The 24411-nt window shown below is 46.6% G+C and overlaps 1 protein-coding gene across 2 annotated transcripts; it reads left to right on the plus strand.

Moving 5' to 3' along the window:
* The first annotated feature begins 739 nt into the window (after window positions 1-739).
* Window positions 740-23352, plus strand: CD34 (CD34 molecule). 2 transcript variants are annotated; one of them, XM_067729111.1, is made up of 8 exons: window positions 740-894; window positions 10533-10715; window positions 11346-11599; window positions 12632-12712; window positions 20279-20429; window positions 20666-20718; window positions 21044-21208; window positions 21913-23352. In XM_067729111.1, the coding sequence occupies exons 1-8, from the start codon at window positions 816-818 to the stop codon at window positions 22096-22098; spliced, it is 1152 nt and encodes a 383-aa protein (XP_067585212.1). In that variant the 5' UTR covers window positions 740-815; the 3' UTR covers window positions 22099-23352. The 2 variants fall into 2 exon arrangements, with proteins under 2 accessions (XP_067585212.1, XP_067585213.1); XM_067729112.1 differs by lacking the exon at window positions 21913-23352 and adding an exon at window positions 21759-21902.
* The last annotated feature ends 1059 nt before the right edge of the window (window positions 23353-24411 follow it).

Below are 24411 nucleotides of genomic sequence, written 5' to 3' on the forward strand. Positions count from 1 at the left end.
AAGAGAGCAGGAGGAAGCCCCTAGAGTCTCAGCCCCAGGACTGGAGAGAAGGCACCCCAGGTGCTAGGGGAGTTCTTTGTCTTTATGATGATGGTGACAGGATCAAACTATGTGCGAAAATAGGGACAGTAACAGGAAATAACCCTCCAAATTAAAATAAATAGATCTTGTAAGAAAAATAATTAAAAGAAAGTGAATAATTACTGTCATTTATATGTCCTGCTCAGGCTTTCTGCATCATTAACACACAGCATAGTCTCTGGTAGAGTATCACTAAATGCCTCAGATTTGACATGTGCTAAATTGTACCTGATTAGCAAAATGCTCACACTTGTAAACTCAGGTCCTAACTGGTAGATTCCATCTGCAAGATTGTTCTCAGCTTAAAACTTAAAAGAAAAGCAAAAAGGAAAGGAAATGGAAAAAAAAATCAGAGGAAACTTGCCCCCTGCCCTGGACACCGGCAAGGCTGACACAAAGGGGTTAAAGTTAAGTGAAGTCGAGCTTTAAGAAGATGGGGCCTCTATATAAAGTTGAACAAGACGTCTGGGGCCCTCACAAAACCTTTTTTGGCCTCGACAGCGGCAACCCCAGCCTGCCTCCTAACGTCCTCCGCCTTTGGGACCAAGCGGGAAGCTCACGTTAGTGGCAGCCAAGGAGAGGGGTTGGCCGTGCCAGGACTAAAGAGGGAGGGGAGGGGAAAAAGCAAGTTTCGCCCACCCCACGCTCGGGCGGAGGGGCGGGAGCTGCGCGTCCGGGCCTGGCCAAGCAGCGTCTCGGGCTCTGTGCATCTCTTCGGGAGCGGCGCGGGAAGGATGCTCGTCCGTAGGGGCGCGCGCGCGGGGCGCGGGATGCCGCGGGGCTGGACCGCGCTCTGTTTGCTGAGTTTGCTGCGTGAGTATGGGCCGCGCGCCCGGCCCGGCCAACTTGGTGGCGGGGAGGGTCGACGCTCTCCCGGAGGCAGAGCGCACACAGCCGAGTTAGGCGGAGCGAAGGGACCCCTGCCCTACCCCGTGCCCCCACGCCCACGGCTGCTCCTGGCTTGGTGGGACCGGGGCCGCTTGAACAGAGCCCAATGGGCACTGGTGCCTCCGCTGGGAATGGGTGGGGGTGGGACGCGCCGGGAAGGCGACCACACTGTGAGCGTGAACTAGCCCAGGTGTAAATCGGAGGTCGCGCCGGAGGCTTCCCAGAGTCAATGAGGCTCTCTCGAGGTGTCTCTAAAGTAAAGCTCTTTGAAGATGCCAGTGTCCTTTCGCGTTGCCAAAGGTGCAGAGTGCAGAGTTGGAGCCAGAACCAGGAGAGAGGGGAGGAGAGAAGCAGGAAAGTTTCGTGACTGACGGTTGATTCAGAAAGCTGCGGCCTGAGCCGGTTCCTGGGAAGAGAGCGTTGGTGCCCACCGACCACTAGGACAGGGGGAGTCAGAATTGGACATTCAAGGAACCGGAGCGAAGCCAACCTGGGATGAGGCCCCAGGTCCGAGGTCCAGAGGCCCAGGAGGCAGGCTGAGTTAGGTGACATGGGGAGTTTGGAATGAAGAACAGTCCGTGAAAATATTCTTGCATTTAAGATCGCAAAGCTAAGTTACACTCCGTCTTCTGACACCCTCTTCTCCATGCCACTGGAGAGAAGGCACAGGGTAGATGGAGTTTGTTCTGTGCCCTGCTTTCCTCTCCCCACTGCAACCCCTCACCCTGGCACAAACTCAAACTTGTTACATTTCGGAGTTTTCTTCCCCTGCCCTTCTTCTCCAAGTTCTAAAACTAGTGGACAGATCAGCAAACTGGTGGACACTCCTTGGCTTATCCACATCCGCCCTGACTTCTTAAGCTCTTGCACTCACTTTGGTTAAAAAGAAAAATTAGTAGGCGCTCAATAAATATTTATTCCTAATTGCTTTCATTTGGGGATAACATTCTCCATCTCATCTCACTGCACTTAGAAGGATTTAAACATTGTAAGTTATTCTCCCTTTGGCTCCAGATTCTGCTTCCAGGCCTCTAGGACTCCCAATTCCCTACTCTTATTGCATCCTAAAGGCCACCCACCATGGCCCCCCAGAGTGACCTGGGCCAGCCAGCTAGGCCTCTTTGCTCTCAGTCTCCTCTGCTGTCCCCCTTTGGGTCCACCCAGTTGGAGAAAGACTCCAGGCTGGAGAAAGCTCTAAGTTAGGCTCTGGGTTGACCTGTTTGACAGCCCCAGACATGCCCTTCGGGGCAGGGAAAAAGCTGTCAGTAAGGTGTCCGTTGAAGCCCTAGAATGGGGAACTGCCCTGAGGGCTGGCTCCACCTCACAATGGGGTGAGTTGACCAGCGGCTCAGATTCCTATCCGATGCTCCACTCTCCTTTGGCTTCACAGCTCATGATGACCTGGTCCTGGGCCCAGTGAGGCCCACCCTTTTCTTATTTCCTCAGCTGGCCAGTCTCAGTCTCGCCTTGGCCTGCAGCAGTGGGGACGGAGAGGGCGATTTTAACCTCTGCAAAACCTTGGGCAGATATGCTGAGAATTTCAGTGTCTCTGCTTTGGGGATGAGCGGTGGGGCCTGGGTCCCTATGCTCAATCTTGCCAGCCTGCTAAGGCCAGTGTGTAGCTTTATGCATTCCCCAAGAGCTTTCTAGCGTTTGTTTTTATATAATACTAGGAGTCATTTTCTATTATACTGTGGGGTGACTGGAATGAGTGAGTGACTGTACCTTGAAATGCTAACAAAGGAGCATTGCAGAAACTCTGTGCTATTGTTACTGTGAACTTTAGGGCAGAAGAGGGTTCTGTGGTTTTCTCCTCACTGACCCTGACAAAGAGCTTTGTTCTGGGAAGGTCTTTTTTCTGTTGCTGTGAGAACTTGGCCTGGGCTTGGGTACAGCAGCCAACCAAAAGTGGACTTTCTCTGTTGTAGATGGGGTGGCTCTGGGTGGTGACCAGAGTCAGGGTGGGCGCTGAGAGGCCACCAGGTAGCACTGCCGCACCACCAGCTGGAAAGAGAAATCTTTCAGGTAATCAGGGAACCTCATTTGTCAGCCCCAGGGTATCTGTTTCCTCCAAGCCCTCCAAGGCTGTCCTTCCTTTTTCCCTAACAAGTACCACCCTTCACATTCCTCTCCTTCCTTTGGGTCCTTCGTGTCTGCTTGACCCCACACCCATATCCTGTCTGGGGCTACGTGTAAGAGGGGAAAAAAGAAAAGGGAAAAGAATTTTATCAGATATTTTCCGGAGGGGAGAGGACTCCACCCTTTGACTCTCTGCCACATGGCGACCAAGAAGGAGCAGCCTTGGGACCTCTGACTAATTCCGTGGTCCCCAGTTCTCCCCCTTGTAGGGCCAGCCCAGCTGGCATAGCCTTTGCAAATGCAAATCTTCGGCAACATTCCTGTTTGACTGATAAAACGAGCCTGGGCATCTTTTTCTTATCCCTTTGGCTCCACCTCCTGGGCCTGTTCATTCACTAGTTCTCATCTCCTTCCTTCTCTGAGTCTTTGTCTCCAAAAGCTCAGGGCAAGAAGTGCCAAAGTGCAACAGATAAACTCAGGCTCAGAGTCTTATAAAAACAAATCCAAAAGAGCCACAAATTCCGCTTCTTACCATCTCACTGCCTGATTTCCTTTAGATCCTGGGCAGGAGGGCCTGGACTTACTTTCAGAGCTGGATGGTTACCCAGTTCCACCCTCAGGGTGCCTGGGCCTCCTGCTCCCACTGACTTTGCTGGATGTCACTAAATGGCCCCGAGTGTGGGGAACTGAAAATGTGAAGGTGTGGAAAAAGAATAAAACACACCCTCCAAAAGAAAATGCTTGGAGTCGCCAGGGCAGAATTTCCATATTTTTCTGGGCTTTGACTTCCCTAATGAGAACATTCTCTTCCTTCCTCAGCTAAGAAATAAAAACACAGTATCTACGATTTTTAGTCCCGAAGGCCCTAGACTTTGCTAAGGAGAAAGACGCGTGCATCTTGAGAGAATGTGATACAAATAAATAGGGATGTATACCAGGGTGTACTTCCTAGGACCTACACTCTGGAGACCACTGAAATGAATCACTTCCCTTTGGAATACAAAGGAAAAACCTCTGGCTTGATTGGGAAGTTTGCTCCTGGTTTAAGAGGAAAAATAACCCAAAGAACCCACCACTGATACCTTCTTAGCAGAGCAGCATCTCTAGGTAGCCAGCTCCATTATTTAAGAAAACGCCTTAATGAGTCTTTGGCTGAAAAAACCTAGACTCCTGCACAAACCTTTGATGTGCAGTGGCAGACAGGAGGCTGAATTGCTGAGCATGATAAAATAAAGTAGAACTTTGTATTTGATGGGCCCTAGAGACAAAAGGCTAAAGGACTCCAGAGGCCAGGAGAACATAGAGAGAGGAGGGGAGGTGCTGGGAGCAGTAGGGAACAGTAGTGAGTGGAAGGTGGAAAAGACCTGGCTGGGAAAATTCCTTATGGTGTGGCCCGGCTGTTTAGCATAGGAATGTCTAGCCTAGGATTTCAAGATTATACCTTTGTCTCTTCTGGGCTGTGCTGTAATCTCCCTCCATGATCTCAAACCTTCAGTAAACACGCACTGGCCTTGTAACACTGTTAGTGGTGCTCTGGGGTGGGGTGGGGGGAATAAAGGAATGGGTGTTTGGCAAGCCCATGGTGCAGTAGTGTAGAACGAGAACTCCTGCAGCCTGAGGACAGAGAGGCACAGAGCTGTGAGACAGGGGTCGGTGGCAATTAGGAAAATGGAGAAAGAGGTGACTGGGAGAGACGTAGCCCCCAGGGAAAGCTCAAGATATTGGGGTCCCACAGGAAGTGGATGTCGGCCAAGACATGCTATTTGAATATTAAAGGGGAGTCTCAGTACCCTGGGAACACTCAGGCCACAGACACTTTTTTATGCTCACACCTCAGTTTAGCCTCTGCAGTGTAGGAAGGCATCAGCCCAGTTCTTTGATCTAGTTCAACATGACCCAAACCCACCGAGACCCATAGCAGGGATGCTTCCTGAATGCTCCCAGGAAAGATGGGTGGCTCACTATCTCCCAGAGTAGTTCATTCTATTAAAAAAAAAAAAAAAATCCCATGATTATTAGCTTTTTCTGTACTGCAGTGAATTAGCCTTTATATAGCTTCTGATCATTAACTGCAATTCTATTCCTTAAACTCTCACAGAATTAATCTGATCTTTCTTCATGACAATCCTTAACAACCTTTCTCGTCTGCTCCACTAGATTATAAGCTCCTTGAGGGCAGGGATTTATTTAAATTCTAGTGACACTAACACCGAGCAGTAGAAAGGTATCTTCTCATAGCTTGTGCTCCGCACAATGCTGTTTGGTGGCGCTTCGGGAAGATAAGAATGAATGAATGAGTGAAATGAATCTTGAAGAAAGGTATTTATTCTTTCTCCCTAAATTCTTCCTTTCTATATCAAAAATCAGCAAATTTTTTCTGTAAAGGGCCAGATAGTAAATATTTTAGGCTCTGGAGTCCATATGTGGTCTCTGATGCATACTCTGTTTTGTTTTATTTTACAACACTTTAAACGTGTAGAAGCCATTCTTAGCTCACTGGCCAAACAGCACACAGCCCATGGGTTGGATTTGGTCCACCAGCTATACTTGCCAACCCTTGATCCAGATGAAATAGCACTAAACCCTCAACCATATGACTTGGTTTCTAGAACTTTCCTAATTCTGGTTATCATCTCATGGGCACTCCCTTAATTAAATAAATTCCCTCTTAAAATATAGCATTGAATGGCATGGTACTACATAGAGGTGGTCAGTGTGAACACTGTTCTACATAGAGGTGGTCAGTGTGAACACTCCTGGTGCAGTTGCCATTCAACCCAAGTGCTTATTGTGAACTCAGAGGATTGTGCTCAGTGCCCTGAGTAATACAGACAAGTATGAGAGATGGTTCCAGCACTCAGGAAACCTATGATGTAACCAAGGTGACAAGACCTATACTCAGGAAACAGCATATATGATCTTGGGCCAGATAGCTCATGGAGATATGTGTCTTAAGGTCTCTGAGAAGCAGGAAAAAAGGGACCTGTCCTAAAGATAACCACTGTTTCTTGAGCATTTACCAGACAGGCAACTGCTTTACACCCCCATCTCCTTTATTCCTGCGAACAAGGAGGTAGGCACTATTTTTATCTCCATTTTACAGGTGAGGTATAGAGAGGTGAAGAAGCTTCCCGAGGCCATGCAACTAGAACTCGGTAGAGGAGCCTTTCAACAGGGTCCAATTACAGAGCCCGAGCTCTTTGTTTTGAGGCTTTCCTGTCTTCTCATCAACCATCAACGCAGGCTGTGGGCTCCCAGCAGAGGCCAGCTTGTCCCTTCTTCCTAGTACTGTATCTAAGTTACCCAGGATCTCCTCCAAGAAATTCCTCTTGGGCCAGGTGCTAGAATTTGAAAGGATGGGTAGAACGGTGCTGACTGACTGAGAGATAAGAAAACAGCACCAGCACAAACTAAAACTCAGAGGGTCTGTGAAAAACAAGACCAAATATAGGGGGAAAAAACCTTCTCCTAAAGTACAGGAATTTAGTAACTAACTTAGCAGAACTTTCTGGATCTCTGAGGATTTGTAAACCCCCTTTAAAGACTAAAAGAATCTTTAATTTACTAATTGTAGGTAGAAATCTTTTAAAAACATATTACCTATGTTTCTGCTTTCTTAGTGTATCAGGAAAAAAAGGGCTTTAACCTTCAGACTCAGTTGTATCATGAAAATAATTCGGTTATGGTGCAACTCAGTGGCATCATTAATGCCTACGAAGGTGTATATTTTCATTTACTCCTACCATAAATGGTTCCAGACTAGCGTGGTTTTTGATACTCATGTCTGTTTTTCATTTATTGCTGCTTATTCATTTTCAACTGTTGCTTCTCCTTATTGTTTGCTTCTATTGTTTGCTTCTCTTTCTAATTTTTAGCTTTAGCTAGGATATCAGATAAACAAGTTTGTTAGAATTGTGTGTAAAACAAGAATAATTGCCTCTGAAATAAGTACCTGTAAGTTAAATGCATGACTTTTACAACATGAATTTTGTGACATCTATTTGGCTTCTTGGAATCCTCATTTTGCTAACTTCCTGATACCTTGTCCCCTTTTGTCCCACGTTCATGGGTTGAGATCAAGTAGGGTAGGTAGGGGCAAATAGGGTACTTAGGGAGACGCAGTTAATAAAGATGGAGTGAGAAGTAAACAACAGAAGATAGCCTTTCATTCAAATTTAAATTGTAGTATAATGCTCTGTTGGGTTGGGGGTAAGGGCTGTTCTTCCAGTCTAGAGTGGAATGGGGTGGAGGTTTCATCGCTTGTCTCTTGGACCTGGCTGGTAGGCTGCTATGACTTCCATACAGAGTTGGGGATAAGAAGCTTAGATAAAGAAAGATCAGTATTGGATGGTTTAATGCCATGGGTGTGGGGGGCAATATAGGATAAGAACAAATCTGTGGTCAGTCTTGATTCTTATAAATGTCATTCCTCCAAGACCCATCTCTTCATGGGAGCACGAGAAAGGGAGCCCTAGAGACTGTGAGAACAAGAGACTCCAGTCTCTACTGACAGCCTCTGTGCTGCAGTGTAGGTCAGGATGGGCCCCCAGGGTTCTGCCAAGGTGTCCCCTTGCCCTACACCAGCTCATATGTACCCCATTGCTCAGCCTTGCCTTTCTGCCTTCCCTTTTTGTCCTGTTTCTCTAGGGTCTCAGAGGCTTCCCCACTCACCCTGGGCTCAGCACATAAATCTGAGATTGGGGTTCCCTTTCCATTTGCAGACGGATCCTGAAACCTGTTCCTCAGTTCTTGGCTGCGGGATGGGTGGGAGGGGGCAGCCGCAGCCGGGAGCCTGACCCTAGTGGCTCAGTAGCTGGCCTGGGTCCAGGATTGCTTCACTCATCTGGAACAGGCACGTCTGTCCTCAGAGCTAGCAGCAGGTCTCTCTTCACATCTGGAAAAGTTCAAAACTGTTTGTCTGGGTGAAGGAGGCCCTGGGGGAGGGGGTTCAAAAGCATGACATCACCTCAGCCAGGCCCAGCTTTCTCTGGGGAGAGAAGAGGGCTGGGCCAGGTTGGGCCAGATGGGATTCCCAAGAATTGATGTATTGGTGGGAAGAAGAAAAAAGGGTGGGCAGGAAGAGTGATGTCAAGGGGGAGTTCCGGTGGTGCCTTGGAATATGGTACCTTGAGAGGATGGTCCTTCAATTCAGTGTCCAAATGTTCCCACCACCTGCCCCCTGAACTGAACTCATACCTTAGGGTCAGATTGCTGAGAGGGACTTATTTATGGACAAAAGAAGACTGGATCTGCTTCCCCACCTATTTTATTTTGATAAATCCACTCCCCCCTCCCCGCTACTTCCCCCTATCCCAGCCAGAGAGGAGCCCATACTTTTCTCTCCAAAATATGGAAGATGCATCCTGATCTTTGGCAGTTTGGATCCCCTGACCCTCTTGCTACTTCTACTCAAGAGTCAGCTAAACCTCAGTGGCCCCATTGCTCCTTGCCCTGCCTGAATGATGGCCTTCCTTCTTGGCCAAAACTCTTCTCTCTAAAACGGAGATAGTAATATCACTTGTTCCTCCTGCACACTTGCCCTATAATTTTGAGATATGAGTTTTGTACTCACCATGAGTATCAACCTACCTGCAGCAGGCTGGGAAGAGAGGCAGATGAGGGAGAGTGAGACTTGCCACCACCTTTAGGGGAGACTTTTGGCCTCAGGTTCATTGCCTTGAAACTAATGCCTAACATCCGCCTTGATGCTGAGGAAAAGAAGAGGTGTCATTTTGCACTGCTATTTACCCGGAAACTTCTGTAAAATACAGGCCTAGGTTTCAATCAGTAAAGTTAGAGACAAGCTTTAGGGTGGCCTGGGACCCTCAGGTGCCTTTCCTTGAGGATGCTACTGCCGGGTATGAGCTCTGAATACCAAGTCTACCCCTAATACTTACAGGGCTCAAGCTAAGAATACAATGGAGGCCCACATATTATAGGTTTTAAATACTTCAAAGTTATAAATCAGGCCAACCATATGGTAAATAAAATATCGTCTATCCTCTTACCTTGAAAAACTTACCTTCATGGCCACCTGGAAGGCCAGATTTGAATTTAGGACTCTCAGAGCCTTGGAATTCAATGCCACAATGTGGCTTAGCAGGAAGAGGTGGTCCTTGGCCCTTGCCTACCCTCTTCTCTTCTTCTTGCTCATGGCTCTGGTCCATACTGTAAGGGATCTTGCATGCAGGCAAGGGACACCCCACCTACAAGGTGGGGTTAGATCTTAAGCTCTAACCCTTCTCCCTGCAAACAGCCACCCATTGGCCACCCTTGGGCCTTGGAGGCACACACCCTGGTGCTGCAGTTCACCCTTGGAAGGAGGGACTGGGAGAACAGACCCATGCAGGTCCTTAAGTGAGCAAAGAGCCATTTGGGCAAGAAGTTCTAGGACTTCTGGTCCCAACACATGATCTAGAAGAGAGGGTACACCTCTGTTGGCCCCATGGACTCCTCGTAGCTTGGGGACGGGGAGGGCAGGAAGAGGAACAGAGTGTAGGCTCTAAAGTGCAGGGTCCAGACAGGTAGCTTCTCCTTTCTGGGTCTAAGGATGGCACTGCTGGGTACCACAGGAAACATGGAAGGGTAAGAACCTGCAGGAAAATTTTCAGAGAATAACTAGTTCCAGGAACATTATACTATAGCAATTTAACATTTGTTATCTCATTGATTTTCCCAATAACCCCTCACTTTAAAAATTAGTAAACTGAGACACACACACATTAAATTACAGAGTTATTGACAGAGCCAGGACTAAGCTCTCTGTTCCCAGGACATTTGTTGAGGAACCAAGCCTTATGCTCTCTAGTCCATCAGCTAGATTCCTAGGTCGGAGCTTCCCGAAAGAAATCTTGTGGTTGCTAGCTGCAGTTCCTCAATAAAAGGAAAGAATGAAAGGATTTGGGGAATGGGGGAATCTAGGGAGGATAGAAGATTTTTAAAGGATTACATAGAAATGGTGTCAATCTAGTGATTATTCCAAGAGTTAATACATTGGCTGAAGAGAAGGATACATTAAAAAGGAAATAGAGGCACATCTTTTCCCACATTTTAGATCTCGGCAATACTTATTCAGGTGTAATTTGAAATTTTAATATTTTACTTAGCATGTTATGAGCATTGCCTCATATTCTTATGCTGCTATAGTTTTTGCATTTTTTTATTTGCAATGATTATTGTATGTTAAGTGCATATAACATCTATCCTATTGTAATTCATTTAGTTGCTTGCAACTTTTCCCTTCTATAAATAATACTATACTAGATGTTTGGTGCACGCAAACTTTTCCTTCTCTCTTTCCTTAGGAAAAATCTAGTGAGAAATTAGTCACATGTCCAGGAGGATGTCCTTGTTCTGCTCTGTTGCCAGGGGTGGCAGGGGATGTTCTAGATGGATTCTACCTAAAGTCAAGAAATTGAATCAGGTGATGCCATGAGGCTCCAGGATGATTTGAGTTCTGATATTTCTTCTTTGTTTCTCTATAGCCTCTGGGTTCACAAATACAGAGAACTTGACTACTACTGCCACAAAGACATCTACCCCAGGAATATCTTCAACTGTCCCTACAACTATACCCAACCAGGAAAGCACAATATCAAGTACTTTTGGAAACATCAGCCTCTACACTGTCTCTCAGGACAGCAATGGGAACACAGCAGCCATCTCAGGTAAAGAGTGTTTGTCTCGGGCCCCAGAAGGATGCTGCTGGCACTAGGGTAAAGCATTAGGTTATTTGCAAATACCCCCACCCTCTAGTTCCCACCACAGATGGAAACATACAAGCCCCTTTTAATAGTGGCTTGAGTATCGTGCTTAGGGTACCCTGAAGTAAGCGCTAGACAGTTCTTCCTGTAGTGACAGCTTTCTCAACACCCTGGCAGCTGATCCTGATTCATAATGCTCCTTGCACCCTTTGAGTTCAGCTTAGTGATAAAATAAAAATCTGATGAGGACTCTGTAGAGATCTCTGAGCTCTTCTAAGTGCACAGACTGTGTACAGGTTCAAACTGGGGGTCTTTGACATCTCTAGGGTGGACCAGTTTCCAGTTCAGTTTCAGAGTCCTGAGGGCATCTCTAATACATTCTATGATTATAGCTATGGTTCCAACAGCTGGCTGGAAATGAGTTGGTAAGGGTTAAGACATGAAGTAACTCTTAACTCCCCAAATTCCCTTTTCTGGGTTGAAGTCCGTGCCTGTGTCAATGAACTGAGATGTGTTTGTGTGTGTGTGTGTGTGTGTGTGTGTGTGTTTATGCCAATGCGCATATATTCACACTTCTGTTTTGGTCAATTCCAGAGCCTACAGTCAATTTCACATCTACCTCTGGGATCACCCCAGTCCCTGGAACCATGAACTCTTCTGTCCAGTCACAGACCTCTTTAGCCACCACAGTGTCTTCTACCACCATCAACTTTACAACTTCAGAGATGACCTTGCAGCCCAGCATGTTACCTGGAAATATCTCAGATTCCCCATACAATAGTACCAGCCCTGTGACATCTCCCACTAACCCCTATACATCATTTTCTCCTATCCCAAGTACCATCAAGGTGGGTGAATCAGGCCAAAAATGACAGATTGCCCCTCACTTCATATGTATGCAAGCTCTCTCTTCCCCTTAACCTCTGCTTATCCCAACCAATGAATTTGGGTCGTATAGGAGTTAGCGTGAAAAATGTGCAGCATAAATATTGCTGGAAGGGATAGAAAAGGGAGGAGAGGGGTAGCGTTGGGTAGCAAGGCTGATCTGTGCCGTGGGTACTATATTTCTAGGAAGTAGAGAGTAAAGAGGATTCTCAGAAATCCATCTAATTCTCTGTGGTTCTTTCCAGTACCTCTTGGTCCAATCTTTGACTAGGGTACCACTCGCCTTTGGGCATATTTGGAAACCATCTTCTACTTAATGGCGCTGCTTTCCCCAAAATGTTTAGGGCAAATACCATTTCCTCTATGCAAGAGGGTTTGGTGATATGCCAGGAGAAGAGAGGCAGTGAGGAACTAGGCAGAACAGGGGTGTTGAGCTCAACCTGCCTTTCTCAGCCTTTGGGCCTGTGACTATCAACAGCTTTCAGCAGGAAGAGTAGAAAATGTGAGGGCATGGAGCCTGGGGGCAGGCATGGGGGATCTGCCTGGTTTCTGTTTTTAAAGGAGCCAGAATAGAAATCTGGAGAGTTCTAAGGGACCAGGAGGAAAATGAGTGTCACCAGGATCTGCCTGGCCACCTCATTATCTGTTTCGCTGCAAGTGTGTAATTCACTGGAGGGAAAACAGCTCAAAGGGGAAAAGATCCTCCCCTCTTCCATTTCTGTACCATCCAAGCAAATGTTTACCAAGGTCACAAATAGCTACTTGTCTGCAAGCCCAGGCTAGTAACAAAAGTTTTGATTATCTGATGAGTTAGGAAGTGAGGTAAAAGAAGAATATGACATAAATTCCTAGTCTCCTAACAAAATGTTTAAATTCCCTTTTTTTAAAGCCTCTTTAAAGAGTATCTCACAGAAATCAAACCAGAAAAGAGGTGGGGAAGAAATGCCGGGCAAAGATGCTGGCTTATTTACTTTTTTTTTTTTTTTTAAATACAGGGAGAAATAAAATGTTCCAGAGTCAAAGAAGTGAAATTGACCCAAGGTATCTGCCTGGAGCTAAATGAGACCTCCAGCTGTGTAAGTCAAAACCCCCACCTCCATCCCCAATTCCTTACCCCTCCCTCTCTTCCCAAAATTCCTTCTGAATGTCCTGAAGGCAAGTCTTGGACTGAGGGACTTGGGAGAGGGTGGGGGAGTTTAACATGGACAGGCTACTTTGAATACTGAGCTCTGGATTTAAGGAGTGAGAGGCCCCATCTGGTGGACAAAGAAGGCAAAGACAATTTTATTTAAATTTACTTTTTTCCCTCCTCTATTGTACATTATATATATATATATTATATATATATATATATTCAGATTTAAGTTTGCTTTTATGTTAAGAAATTCTTCATGAAATATAAACTAGTCACCTAAAATATCAATTTATTTATTATTATTTTCATATAACTCTTTAATATACAAAGAATTTTTTTGCTGTAAACGCTGCATTCTCCATATAACCATTTCCCCTATAATTATTATTATTCCTCTCCTTTATTGATTGGAATGCTTCCTTTAGTTTGTATTAAGTTTTTATAAGTCCTAGGGCATGTTCTTCAGAGAGATTTTATATGTTTAGTTTGTCTTTTTTGGGGGCCTGTTTTAAATTTTTTAATTATTATACTTTTATATTATGGCACTTTTAATATCCAGTCAAGCAGGTCTTTGCTTATTACACTATAAAAATGAAAGGCATTTTTCATCTATTCTTTTAGAAATACTATAGCAACACCTATTCAAGATTCAAAAAAAACACAAAACCATTAAAATTTTAATTGGAACTGCTCTAAAATCCCTCTATTTTTTTCTGGTTTTCTTTGGTATTGTTCAGTATCTTCTTTTTTTAGTTTTTAAAATGTTTTTTCCTTAGGTTTTATGGATTTCTTAAGGTTTATTTATAATATAGATTTTTCCATGATATATTCCAATTGATTTTTCTGGTATATTGGAAAGTTCGTTGAGTTTTTAATATTTATCTTGGGTCTAGTCATTTTCTTTAACTTGTTTATTAATTCCAGGAGCTTTTTAGCTGATTATTTTTCATTTTTAACATAAGCTATTGTGTTATTTCTCATAATATGTTGCTTTTCTCCTTCTTTTTAGTAGTTATGCCTCTTCTTTCAGTTTCATGTCTTATTGCATTGGTAAACTGTACAGCATGGTGTTAATTTTTAATGATGATAGCAGACCTCCTTGCTTTGTTTCAGTAAATCCAATTTCCTGACAGTAACAATTTCCTGGATGAAGGATAAGATGACAGGAAGAGTGGTATTTACTCATAGAAAAAAAAAACGTTTTCTTACAAGGTGGGAATCCATTTAAGGGAACCATATATATGATGTGTGACGTGCATAGATTAGAAAGAGCCTGAGCAAATACTGTAGTCTGTAGAGGGCATTAAGTTACTTATTTTGTCCACTCTGACTATCGGTATCTTATTCATGATTATCAGTTGGGTCATTGTGACTCACAGCTCTTTTAAAATAATACCTAAGAAAATTATTTAACTTACAATTTTAAAAAACACCACAAATTTTGAAGACATAGGTTCACACAATGGAATAACTAAGTGCAATCTGCAAAATAGTTAAGCATGAATATACAACGTACAAGTAACATTCTGTGTGTTTCTGACGCTGATTTTCAACTCTAGTCATTTAAAAAAAATTTTTTGCCCAACACTTTGCTAATTATAGCCAAGAAAAATGACCATCTTCTCTCTCTCTTTTTGTATCATCTTGGTTGAGCACTTATTTTCTTGTGCATCACAGCGGTCTGTGCCAGAATGCTAATTCCTTGTACGAACGATTTAGAGCTAACTGCAGAGGATTCATTCTAAATGTCTGTCCACTGCTCTTCAAAGTTCACATTTAACGAGGGTCATTGTACAAGACAAGTGCCAGAAACTTACTGCTACTCCAGAAATAACTTCTCTTTCTGTCCTGCAGTCTGTTTCTCTCTGAGGTCTTTACTGTCTACTCTATTCTGTGCCACAGCTAAGGTCTGCACTCTACTCAGTTTGGAGAGGATCTGCAAGTAGGGATGTGAAAAGATAGCAATTCCTCCAATATCCTAAAGAAGGCTTCTGCACTGCCCATGATGAATCAACTCTATGGCAGCACCTGTGTAGTGCTATTGTTTTCCTTTTCCTTCCACCACCGTCGATACCCCTGTCTTCCTAAGGGTTCCTCTTCCCCAGCCCCCAAGCAGCATTGCCTCCCAAGGTAATTTTCCTCAGTCAGCAGTCCTTGTTCCAGAATTTTGGGCCACAGCTCCTGATTGTGTCCCAGATTCCTTTTCCTTGAGTCCTACTGCATGCTTGTCTGATAATCAATCTGTTCCAAAGTGGTGTAGTGTCTCCTAATTTTCCTTAGGTTGCATTTGTACCTTTGGTGTCAGAGAGCCTTACCACAGCGGTTCTAATCAAGGGAAACTCAGGCCTAATGAGAAGCATGAAAGACATGGGTTCCTCTAACATCACATCCTTGAGTACTTATGTAATGTTCTTATGCTCTTCCATCTAGTATATTCCCATAACAGAAGTATGCATGCATTGTTCTCAGCTATCCAGACACTCATTTTGCACTGGTACATAGTGAGTATCCTACCTGTTAGCTCTTGCAATGGGGATTATTTAGGCCTGTCTTCTGTACATGCATTCTGTAGACATTTCTATCCCAACTACTCTCCTTTTGCTCCTCATACTTCACCTCTAGGCAGAAATCACCTATTTCAGCCACAGGGAGGGAAGGCAATCCCACTCTCCTGTCAAGCACCTGTTACCACATCTCAGAATCTTCATTAGCAGAACGCGCCACCCTATGTCTGACTTTCATTCTCTCCGCTGCAATATCAGGTTAATTTAGTTTTTGTGGTTGTGGTTTCCCACATAATTTCCAAAACGTGAGATTACTTTATTCTCTTATGCTATAGCTATTGGTCCAGGGGAATCTACCAAAGAACCATTTTAATGGTGGTAAAATATACATAATATAAAAATTTACCATTTTAAGTGTACAGTTCAGTAGTGTTAAGTACATTCACATTGTTGTACAATCAATCTTCAGAACTCTTTTCATCTTCCAGAACTGAAACTCTCCACCCATTAAACAGCTCCCCATTCCCCCCCTGCTCCCAGCCCCTGGAAACCATGATTCTACTTTCTGTCTCTATGAATTTGACTACTCTAGGTACCTCATATGAGTAAAGTCATATAGTATTTATCTTTTTGTGACTGCCTTATATCACTTAGCCTAATGTCCTCAAGGTTCATCCATGTTGTAGCATGTGTCAGAATTTTCTTCTTTTTTAAGGCTGAGTAATATTCCATTGTATGTTCATACCCCATTTTGTTTATCCATTCATTCACCTATGGACACCTGGGTTGCTTCCACCTTTTGGCTATTGTTAATAATGCTGCTATGAACATGTCTGTTCAAATATCTCTTCAACACTCTTATTTCATTTCTTTTGGGTATATACCCAGAAATGGAATTGCTGAATCATATGGTAGCTCTATTTTTAAAATTTGAGGAATCGCCATACCGTTTTCCACAATAGCTACACCATTTTATATTCCCAGCAACAGGGCACAAGAGTTCCAGTTTCTCCACATGCTCACCAATATTTGTTATTTTCTGCTTTTGTGATAGTAGCCATCTTAATGGGCATGACGTGTGTTTGATTGGCATTTCCTAACGATTAATGATGTTGAGCATCCTTTCGTGTGCTCACTAACCATTTGTATATCTTCTTTGGAGAAATCTCTATTCAAGTCCTTTGCCCTCCAGTTTGTTTTTCAGAACTACCTTTCTTCAGAAACACATATGTTTATATGCAGAAGTTGTATTTTCTCCGCTAGCTCACATCACCCTTGTTCTGTCACATTTGCTTCATTGGAGGCAGGTTGCCTCCAGCCTCCAGATAATATCCCCAGCCCTCGCTTTCCTTGCCCTCTGCCCCAACACTAAAGGTCAGTTTCCATGCAGAAAAAATAACTTACAGACGGAGGACTGATGAAGACAGTGTGTCTTCTGGAAAGAGCCTGAGATCTGGGACAGCCTAACTTTTGGTCAGCTGCCCACTTGTGTGACTTTTAACAGGTCCTTTAATTACTCCAGTCTCTATATGAAAATAGGTGTTTTAGCTGCATTGTCAAACTCACACCACAGTCAATACATTTATTGAAAGAGAGGGTGGGAGGGACAGAGAGAGGCGATTTAGCCTAGAATCTTAACATTGGGAAATATCTTAACGTTCGTTTAGAAAAATACCTGTCCCTCTCTCTCCCAACTCCCATACTTAATATGCTTCTTTAACATGTTAAGAGTCTTTGCAAAGTTTGAGAATGCTACTCTAGAAAGGTTAGGTGGTTTTATTATGATTATTATTTTTACAAAGTAACATGTGCAAGCAGATGTAGTTAGGGGTCCACCAATCTGATTCTCATGAGCAAAATGGTGAGGCTGTGGCTTCCTCCTGCCTACTCTCCCATGATGTCTGCCCACAGCCTCCCTTGGGGGAGGATGTTTATTTCAAGCATCCGGAGGAGCATTGTGCTTTGTTCAGGATCCACCTGCTCCTCTCCAGGCCCAAACACAATTCACTGATGCTGTTGGATTGCAGAGTGGGAGGGAGGCTGGGCACTCAATTCCCTTGAATTGAGTCCAAGAAACTAAACAAGGGGTGGAGGAACCCTGTGTAGAAGCCAAACCACTTGGGATGTTAAGACGAACAACAATTCACTGAGTTCTTATTTGTTTGGTGTTATGCTCCGTGCAGTCTGGGTTCAAAATTATGTAATGTACACTCACTCCGCCCACTAAGAAGTCTTCTAGTCTAGTCACAGAGAAATGACAGTAGCGGTAAGGCAGAATGTGATTAAACATCGACGTGTGGACAGTATAGTCTACGAGGTATTGCTCTTATTAATAGTAATAGTAACAGCTGCCATTTATCCAGTGCTGATTCGGTTCCAGGCACCTTGCCAGGCACTCTTCATACAGCAGCTCGTCAGTCACCACCCCACTGAATCTTCAGCTGAGGAGCCTGACACTCAGATGAGTTGCATGACTTGCAAAGAATCTAATTAATAGCAGAACAGGGGCTGATACCCAGTCTAAGGGAAGATAGGACTGGCTTCCCTGAGTAGGTGAGTTGGAATTGAGTCTTGAAGGATGGGAATCCAAGGGGGAAAGCCATGTTCTTCATGGCAACCAGGGTTGTGAAGGTCGCAGGCTCACACACTCCTGGGCTTCCTTGTGGTGCTACCCCCACTCCCAAGGCCCTTCCCTGCCAGCTTCTCCTGCATACATGCTACCCATTCTTCAGGATGTTTCTGATAACCCCAAACCAGATGTATGCTCACCTTCCTTTGAATGTCCATAGCAGTTGTCTGTGCCTTTCTTAGGGTTCTTACCATGTAACTAGCTCTGTTGCCTCTTAGTCTCTTTGTGCCTCAGTTTCCTCATCTATAAAATGGGGAGAATAATAGTATCCATCTCGTAGGGTTGTGTGAGGCCTAAATGAGTCACCATGCATAAAGCACTTAAAATAGGGCCTGAGACATAGGAAGCATCGTTTATCTTCATGGCCGTGCATATACAGTGAGAGCTCTGATCACGTGGAATTCATTGCCACACCGGTACCCCCCCCCCGCCCCCCTACCTGACACACGCGCAGAGGGTTTCACACAGTGTCTCATATTCGGGTCGTGGTCACTGTCAGAACAGCTGAATCTGGTTGAGGACTCAGCAGACTGAGGAGGTGCCGCCTTGTTCGGCTTGTTTAGATTATGCAGGAGCCCTGTCCCTCTGCCTCTCTCAGGAACAAGACACATGTCAACCAGAGACACTTCAGAAGCCCAGAATCATCCAGGCAGGAGTTTCCCTCCACCTCATCCAGAAGGCGCGGTGCTGGGGAGGGTGAGGTGCTCACGGAGAGGCAAGGCAAGGCTCTCCAAAGGGACACGAGCCCAGAAAGGAAGAAGACAGCTGATCACATCAAATGTGGAGCCCAGACTCCCCACAGCAAATGCTGTTGTGAAGAGCCTCTATCCAAGGACTTCCTTGGACACCTGCATCGTCTATCCTTTTCCTGAGGGGGAAGCAGCCGTGGCCTGAGAATTCATTTCTCTGTAACCTTGGCTCTTGGGGAACTTCTGAGGCTACCGTTGGATTCTTCTCTCTGTGATCTGGAGGTTAGGTAGCCCTGCTCTCTGGCCTCCCCAAAGCCTCGATTTCCAGCTGGCAGGAGAAAGCTGGATGTGAGGCCAATGTTTTTTTTGTGTGTGTTTTCTTGCGGTACGCGGGCCTCTCACTGTTGTGGCCTCTCCCGTTGCGGAGCACAGGCTCCGGACGCGCAGGCTCAGCGGCCATGGCTCACGGGCGCACCCGCTCCGCGGCATGTGGGATCTTCCCAGACCGGGGCACGAACCCATGTCCCCTGCATCGGCAGGCGGACTCTCAACCCCTGCGCCACCAGGGAAGCCCCGTGAGGCCAATCTTGACCTTGTCTTGTGCAGGAGCAAAGGAGCCTGGGTTTTCCTGCCTCGGGCCATAGCAGTAGGAAAATACCCAGGCTGCTTTCCAAGCTGGGAGGGCCCTCTGGCCTTGCCCTGAGGAACAGTCTTGCTCCACAAACAGGAAGCTTTCTTCTCCACGGAGGCTCAGTTCTGATGCCCCTCACACGCCCCAGCAGTTTTCCCCTAACAGGAAAGCTGTCAGAGCCGTTCAGGCATTTCCTCCCCTGCCATCTGCCATCTGGACGGAGGAGAAAGTCTTGGTTTTGATTCCTTTTCTGTGCTGGGGAGGCCACTCCCTTTGGAGGCTATTGAAATAAATCCTGGAGGTCTGAGCACAGGGTGCTGGAGGGGCACAGTCAGTGATTCCAATTCATCCCTTTTCTGGGACTCAACTGTTGAAGAATAATCAAGAGTTTGTCTTCTGAGTCTGAGTGCCTGAGTCCTATGTCAGCAACCTGGAGCAATCTGTCGCCCTCATGTAAAACTGGGTTCCATGTTTCTAGTGGGAAAGGGGAATGGAAGACTAGACAAGAACACCACTTGAGGTTGAGCCATGCTCTTTGGGAGACCCCTTGGAGAGTAAGAGGGAAGGGACCGAGGATCCTGTTGCATCTATAGTCATAAATTTGTTCTCTATTCCTCACCTCCCTTAGCTTTTCCTTCAATATTTGGGGCTATTGTAACCTTGAAACAGAGGATTTTCTCTTCATTAGTATTGCATTATTAATATTTTCTGTTTTTGGTAATTTCTTTTGAATTTAATTTGAATAGTATATGTTTACATGGGCAATCCTTCAGCAAGATGATGTTTCCTAAATTCATCCTCGGGCATCTTACAGTGCCACCTAAGACCACCTTTTGGTTCTGGAAGATTTTGGACTTTTTATCTTATTATGTTTTTGCACATAAGAAGTTTGCGAGATTTTTTTCTTCAGTTGGAATTTTAGAAAAAAAGGATTCTTCTTGTTTTGAGGGTAGCAGTGTGACTTTAATCAGAATTATTGCCTGAGACTCCAGATGCAGTTCAGAGTATACTAGTAACCTCCTCTCCTTCTCACCGTTTCTCCCTGTCATCCCAGGAGGAGTTTAAGAAGGACAATGGAGAGGAACTGACCCGAGTCCTGTGTGGGAAGCAGCAGGGTGAGGCCAGGGCCGGGGTATGCTCCTTGCTCCTGGCCCAGTCTGAGGTGAGGCCTCACTGCCTGCTGCTGGTCTTGGCCAACAGAACAGGTAAGGGGCACATCTGTCTTGAAGTCTAGGGAGGAAGAGGGGTTCCTGAGGTTAGAGGATCCTGGGTAGAAATCAGGCCTCTTCACTCAGAGAGCACAGATGCTAGGGAGCAGGGCTATGCTGACTTTGGGAAAGACCCCCCTGAGATGGACCCTCACCATCAGAGCATCTTCTAGAATAGTACAGGATGAGCTGTTCCAGCTTCTAGATCCAGCAACCTCTGTTTCTAATTCTAGAACTTTCCAGCAAGCTCCAACTTCTGAAAAAGCACCAGTCTGACCTGAAAGAGGTAAGCTCTGTGAGATGAGGGGTCTCAGGGGAATTCACTGGAGCAGGGGAGAAAGTAATTATCTTCTCCAGACCTGCCCTTCCTTCCTACCTCTCCACCCTTCTCCAATAGTCCTTTTCCCTTCTATGTTTGAAACAGAATGTTACAGTGCAGCTTAATTAAGAGATTCCGGTCTTAAGTCCTGTTTAGAAAATCCCTGAGGTCCGTGTCTTCTTGGGTTTATTCCCTGTTGAGCCACACACAGGGTCTAGCATGGTCTGGGCTCCTTGTCTAGAACCCATGTTCCACAAATGACAGGCTCTCTTTTTTGTCTCTTCTCTTCAAGCTGGGCATCCAAGGCTTCACTGAACAAGACGTCGGGAGCCACCAGAGCTATTCCCGAAAGACCTTGATTGCACTGGTCACCTCGGGGATCCTGCTGGCTGTCTTGGGCACCGCGGGCTATTTCCTGATGAACCGCCGCAGTTGGAGCCCCACAGGAGAAAGGCTGGTCAGTTCTAGGGTCCAGGGCAAAGAAAACGGGAAACTAGGTCTCCTGGGGAGGTCCATGAATGCCATGGAGGGGGAGGAGAAATACCAGAAAAGGCACTTCTGTGCCCTCACAAGGGAATATGCGTGTATTCACATTACTGTATCCATGGACAAGTCAAAACAATGTATAGCAGATTGGGGAGGGGGCACTAACTGGGGCCCTGGTCCCTGTGGTAGCAGATGGTTCGTGTCATCTATTTATTATTTTCCCTGGGATAGTTTAGCTGGATACAAACCAGAACAGGCTGCTAAATCAGCCACTTATTTGCAAGCATGTTAAAAGCCCACGGGCACCAAGTGGCTCACAAGGGGACACATGGAGGGAAAATCTACTCTTGACGTGTTCCGGATGAGAGAGGACAAGGCCAGGGTTTGACTTTTGGCCTCTGGCCCTTTACCTTCTCTGGGGAGGTTATTGCACCCTGGGGACTGCCTAGTTTCTGGCGGGAGCTGGCTCTTGAACTGCCGTGGCACGGTGTGGTGCCTCTCCTCTGTCCTTTCTCCTCTAGGAGCTGGAACCCTGATCGCTCTTCAGGAAGAAAGGAGTCTGCACATGCAGCTGCAACCTCCATCTTCCCCTCCCACTCCCTTCCTCTTCCTCCCACCCCCCCTTCCTGCTGCCCTGCTTACGAGATAATGCTCCTTTATTTATACACCATCTAGGGCGAAGACCCTTATTACACGGAGAACGGTGGAGGCCAGGGCTATAGCTCAGGCCCTGGGGCCTCCCCCGAGGCTCAGGGAAAGGCCAGTGTGAATCAAGGGGCTCAGGAGAACGGCACCGGCCAGGCCACCTCCAGAAACGGCCATTCAGCGAGACAACACGTGGTGGCTGATACCGAACTGTGACAGGGGGCGAGTGGGCGGGGCGAGACTGGGCAAAGTCTGGGGAAGGAGCCCCTCCCTGCACCTGAGCACGTGCTGTCTCCCTGCTGGGGGAGCCTCCCTTATCCTCCACCCTTTCCCACTGCACACCCCGTCGGAGGCCGTTCCTGGGACCCTGCCCTGTTCCAGGCCAAGGGGTTCTCACCACCTTGGGGAGAGACAGGTAGCTCCTGCCCTTTCCACATTCAGCTCCCTGCACCCAGCCTCTGGGCTGCTCTGCGTAAAGGTGTGATAGGGAAAGCCAAGGTGCAGAGAAACTCCTTGGGGGGGTTGAGGGCTTGCAGCTTCCACACAGGGGCCCCTTCCCTCCCCATCCTCTCTGCCTCATTATAGGAACTCCCAGGGGAAAGCACAGGCTTTTCTGGGTTGTCATTTCCTCCCAGGAGACTTTGCCTTTTACTCTTTCTTCGTTATATTTTCTTTCTCTACTTTAGGGAAACCAAAGCAACCCCTTTCACCTGCTCCTTTGTAATGATATAGCCAGAAAATCATGTTGTCTTAAACCATCTCCCTCATTCCCCCTCTAAGGCACTGTGGATTCTGTCACCAGCTCCCCTCTTGCTCTCCAAGTTCCCTGAGCTCCACAGGCCCTGCCTGCCCCCACCTCCAAGTTTTAGAACAATGTCCTGTGTCTGTGTGTTTGGGGTACGTGCACACACATGGACACAAATGGGTGAGGGCACATAGCTTGGCCCTTATCTCTGCGGGGCCACGCAGAGCTTCTGCTTGGGCTGCTGCTTCTCCCTGTGGCTCAGAGTGGACAGGACCGTGGGACCAGATCTCTGAGCTGTGCCTCTTGACCTGTGTGCTTCTGAGGAAGACTCGTGCACGGAGGCTAGGTTCTGACCTTAACCTCTGTCTCAACGGCTTCCTCCCTCCTCTCCCTGACTCCTGGGTTGAGCTGTGGCCTCAGCCTCCCAGCAGACTCCTTTCTGTCTCTGCCTTCCCAACCCTTAATCCTTTTACTGCTCTGCAACCCATGTGGTCAGGGCCCCAGCACGTCTTCAGAGGACCCTCACCACAAGCCACCTTTTCTGTGAGTGACCCAGGTCCTGTTTTTGTTTCTGTTTTATTCCAGAGGGGTGAAAAGGGATCCTGGTTTCAATGACGGTTGGAAATAGAACTTTCCAGAGATAGGAAGATGGGGTGGATTTTTTTTTTTTCCTGAATAAAAAATGGTGTGTGTAAATACTGTAATTAAAGTGATACTGAAACATATCTGTTCTGTGGTTCTGTCCCAGCCGGGTGTGCCTGAAGACCAGAGCAGCGGTTTCCCCATGAGACCTGGCCAGACTACGCAGGGACCCTGTAGGGAGGGGCTAGCCAGGGAAGAGGTGGGACCAGCTCAGGGGACACAGGTACCAACCAGGATGCTGCTTTTTGTCTAAGCCTACTAACTACTCCCCTCTCTGGCGGGGAGACAGGGATGCCCTCAGGGAAGCTGATGTTTCTAGTCGCAGAAAGAAAAGCAGGCAAAATGCACCGGGGTCTTCAGATTGGAGGGTGCTGAGGACTTAGGAGCTGTACCCTTCATGAACACCTTTCTGAAATAGAGGCACATTTTGGTCACCATGTGTAAAAGATGCCAAACAAAGAGAAGGAGCCCGGGCCTGTGCACCCTCTATTATAGTCACACCATCCCCATCCCCAGCTGGGGGCAAAACAGTGAAGGAGCGTATGGGAACTTCTCTCTAGAGATCTGGCTGCCAACTCCTGGAGGGGATGCTTTCCACCTCTGCCTTAAGACAGCAGCCTAACTGCAAAACCATCTGTAAGCCCCCCTACCCCCAGCGCCCAGACACCCCACCCCCAGCCCCTACCATAGGAAGTGGGGGAGGGAGAGCTGTTGGACAATCAGAAGCTTCAGGAAACGCTCCTAAGTGTGTCAACAGTGGTGGCAGCAGTTGGGGCCAAACAAAGGATCCTTCGATTCTTATCTGGCCAAAGCCAGACCTTTTCCCTCAGCAGCCCTACCCCCATTTCCCCCTTTCTTTTCTCCAACTGTTCTAACCAGAGGTTCCTCCCCAGGACTCAGGGGAGGCAAAGGGAGGAAATCTTGAGGTTTCCCTAGAAGGTGATGGCTGGGGGTTGGTCAAAGGGAAGATGGTAATCAGAAAGAGAAGTCAGGTTGGCCTCTGTCTGGTCACACATCCGGCCGTGAGAGGGACGGGAGGAGAGTCTGGCCAGGTCAGGCTGGTGGTACAGGGTACAGACTCCCAGGAAACAAGGGAGGAGGAGAAAAGGCAGCTGGGTCTTTGAAACGCCTTCAGCCTCAGG

The sequence above is a fragment of the Pseudorca crassidens genome, chromosome 2 (genome assembly GCF_039906515.1).
Source record: "Pseudorca crassidens isolate mPseCra1 chromosome 2, mPseCra1.hap1, whole genome shotgun sequence".
Lineage (NCBI taxonomy): Eukaryota > Metazoa > Chordata > Mammalia > Artiodactyla > Delphinidae > Pseudorca > Pseudorca crassidens.

What these genes read in the sequence shown, in the direction of transcription:
- CD34 (XM_067729111.1), top strand. Translation starts at nt 816, where the DNA reads ATGCTCGTCCGTAGGGGCGCGCGCGCGGGGCGCGGGATGCCGCGGGGC. An exon ending in GAACACAGCAGCCATCTCAG is followed by an intron (nt 10,716 to 11,345) that starts GTAAAGAGTGTT and finishes GGTCAATTCCAG; the next exon opens with AGCCTACAGTCAATTTCACA. An exon ending in GGTCTTGGCCAACAGAACAG is followed by an intron (nt 20,430 to 20,665) that starts GTAAGGGGCACA and finishes TTCTAATTCTAG; the next exon opens with AACTTTCCAGCAAGCTCCAA.